The 3,015-nt window shown below is 44.9% G+C and overlaps 1 protein-coding gene across 1 annotated transcript; it reads right to left on the bottom strand.

Annotated features, from left to right (window-relative positions):
• Positions 1-300: 300 nt before the first annotated feature.
• RPS29 (ribosomal protein S29) lies at positions 301-2,301 on the bottom strand. Its single transcript, XM_055304124.1, has 3 exons — positions 2,153-2,301; positions 1,820-1,919; positions 301-429 (listed from the first exon to the last, which is right to left on the bottom strand). Exons 1-3 carry the CDS (start codon positions 2,212-2,214, stop codon positions 421-423), a joined length of 171 nt encoding a protein of 56 aa, XP_055160099.1. The 5' UTR covers positions 2,215-2,301; the 3' UTR covers positions 301-420.
• Between the last annotated feature and the right edge of the window lie 714 nt (positions 2,302-3,015).

The raw sequence follows: 3,015 nt of genomic DNA, 5'->3' as shown, positions 1-3,015 counted from the left end.
ACTTAAGACAGTTGTCTCGGGTTATATACTGGATCCTAAATATACAAGTCACCTTATGTAACCAAAAAAATATTCTGGGGCAACCCAAATTGCACACGCAGTCCAAATTTGGCTCCCATGGACGCAACAGGATTTGTTGTTTTTGAAATATAAAAACACTGGCATTTTTATCAGAGTTCAGCATGAATACTGATATAACTGAGGGAAATTAAACCATATTATGTTGAAGATGAACCCAGTGAGAAAATAAGTACGTTTTAAAAATGAGATTTCTAAAATCAAATGACCATTCCAGTCACATTAAAACACTCATAATTGGCGTATTTTTATTTTATGTACAATGAGTTGGCATCAAAGTAGGTATCTTGGACATCTGCTGTTAAGGTAGGGATCTTGGATGACCCATTCAAGGAAGTTCATTTAATCCAACTGAAAAAGAAGCAGACAGGAAATAAATTAATTCAAAACGTTTAAATACTCATTTTATTCTCACCAACACTGGTTCTTATTATTAAGAATGAGGTTTAAACTGGAAATTTGACCCACCCAAGCTAGCTACCAATCTCAAAATAGCTTAAATATTTACTGAATGCCCACAACAAGCTGTTACACAAACAACAATTATATATATATTTTAAAGATTTTATTTACTCATGAGAAACAGAAAGGCAGAGACACAGGCAGATGGAGAAACAAGGCCCCACCCAGGAAGCCCAATGTGGGACTCACCCTGGACCCCGAGATCACCCCGAGTCAAAGGCAGAGGCTCAACCGCTGAGCCACCCAGGTGTCCCGACAAGAATTCTTTTTTAGACTGTTAACTTTAGTACTGTTATTCTCACTTCTTCCCTCAAAAGAATTTTCCACTAGAAAAATACTACATAAAATGATCTTTACCAAAACCTCAGGGTGGTTATAAGTAGGTAACTAATTACACAGCTAGTATTTTGGTACTCAATGTGTGACAGACGCTACTATAGGAGCCACTCGTAAATTAACCCATTTAATCTTAACCTGTGAAAAACTGGGGACACAGTTATTAGATCAAGAGCCTGAGTCCATTCTCATCACTGATACACTCACCACCTCCCACTGAGTGAGATATATAGGAACCTCCATACTGCAACAAGCTTTTAGTATATATACTAAGTGGGCAAAACTAAAAAAACTCTAAACTTAAGATACTTTGTGTCTACCAGAGATCATACATTAACGTCAGTGACTATCTCCAAGACCCAACAAAGTGGTAGTTTTCGCCAGAAGAAAAAAAAAAAAAACACTACCACTAAACTGATTTTTAGGACTCAAGACAGCTCTCTATGTATGCAAACTATACGCAAACTACTTTTTGCAACAACTTTGCAATTTATTTTTCTCAGGCAGAAACGTAACTTCATGTGACTGGTCTCACGAAGAGAGCTATTAAATAGGGAGACTTCGATCTGAATCCTAACAAGGTCTATCTGGGCCCCATTCCCCAAGCCCATTCCAGTATATGATGCTATTCCACAACTGAGGACAGTAGCCAACACGTTTCTTTTGCTGGACAATGTTTGGATACGATTAAAGAGATCCAAAACTTAATTTTGGTTCCTAAAACTGACAGACTAGTGAAAAAGTTATTTTAAAGTCTACACCCTCCTCCTATCCCATTACCCTGACGGCCAACACTATTTTAACAGTGCCGTGCGATACCCCCAAAATCCCTGCTAACAACTAAGACAAAGAGGAGGACGATGTTGTTCGAAGGCTCAAAAAAGGAAGTCTCCGAACGTTCCGCGCTCACAGGACCGGGAGCACGGCATCCGCGGCCGCGCACCTTAATGAAGCCTATATCCTTGGCGTACTGACGGAAACACTGGCGGCACATGTTGAGGCCGTATTTCCGGATCAGACCGTGCCGGTTTGAACAGACGCGGCTGTAAGAAAAGAGACGGCGTTACTGCAGGAAGCAGAAATGGAAGGATTCCACACTCTGGGGCAACCACCCGCACCGCCCGTCTTCCCCGACCCGTCAGAGGCCCGTAATGGCGGCAGTCACAGCTCCACGGTCGGCCTAACCCCACACGCCGCGCGGGCTCCTCTCCATTAGAGTTCTGGCCGCGTCACAACCCAGTGCAACCCTTCCTTAAAACCACACTCGGTTGCTCACCAAGAACGAGAGCCCTGGCCAAACTTCCTCGGGTGGCTCCAGTAGAGCTGCTGGTGACCCATCTTGCTCTTTCGGATGCAACGAGGCAAAAGGAAGGAATCTGAGAACGCATGCGCTCTTCAAATTTTTGAGACAGTTTACCCAGAATGCAATGCTGACAAATGACGCGAGCGCTGTGCGGCTACGCTGTGTGGAGGGAGGGAATCGAGCGGTCTTGGAGGCATTCTAGGCCGGCCCGGCTGATGACGTCATCGCAACTCAGCCTCTAGTGTCGACTTGCGCTGCTCCCGAGCGCCGGGCGCGGTGGCGCGCGCCTGTAGTCCCAGCTACTCGGGAGGCTGAGGCAGGAGGATCGCTTGAGCCCAGGAGTTCTGGGCTGCAGTGCGCTATGCCGATCGGGTGTCCGCACTAAGTTCGGCATCAATATGGTGACCTCCCGGGAGCGGGGGGCCACCAGGTTGCCTAAGGAGGGGTGAACCGGCCCAGGTCGGAAACGGAGCAGGTCAAAACTCCCGTGCTGATCAGTAGTGGGATCGCGCCTGTGAATAGCCACTGCACTCCAGCCTGGGCAACATAGCGAGACCCCGTCTCTTTTGTTGAGGCCCCCCCCCAAAAAATGAATTTTGAACCTTTGAGAAAGACATAATCTTGTGATCTATTTTTTCATTTCCTGACCAATTCATGTTTTTAAAATTAAAGTTTTACGCTTGTAAAAAAGGATTTTGCTTCGACTCACCACTGACACCTGCTGGGACAAATTAACAAATCACTTAGAGTCAGCTGTAATAATTAAGAGTCAACGGTAGGAGTTTCTCTTATGTTAAACAGAATATGTTCTCAAAGCTGTTTCTTGGTTTTTAAAT

The sequence above is a fragment of the Nyctereutes procyonoides genome, unplaced genomic scaffold, assembly GCF_905146905.1.
Source record: "Nyctereutes procyonoides isolate TBG_1078 unplaced genomic scaffold, NYPRO_anot_genome, whole genome shotgun sequence".
Taxonomy (NCBI): domain Eukaryota; kingdom Metazoa; phylum Chordata; class Mammalia; order Carnivora; family Canidae; genus Nyctereutes; species Nyctereutes procyonoides.
This window is presented reverse-complemented; position numbering and strand designations above follow the sequence as displayed.

Bases quoted from the DNA above. Each gene is read 5' to 3' on its own strand.
- RPS29 (XM_055304124.1), bottom strand. From the start codon at position 2,214: ATGGGTCACCAGCAGCTCTACTGGAGCCACCCGAGGAAGTTTGGCCAG. The intron at 1,920-2,152 runs GTGAGCAACCGA...CTTTTCTTACAG, and splicing joins GGCCAGGGCTCTCGTTCTTG to CCGCGTCTGTTCAAACCGGC.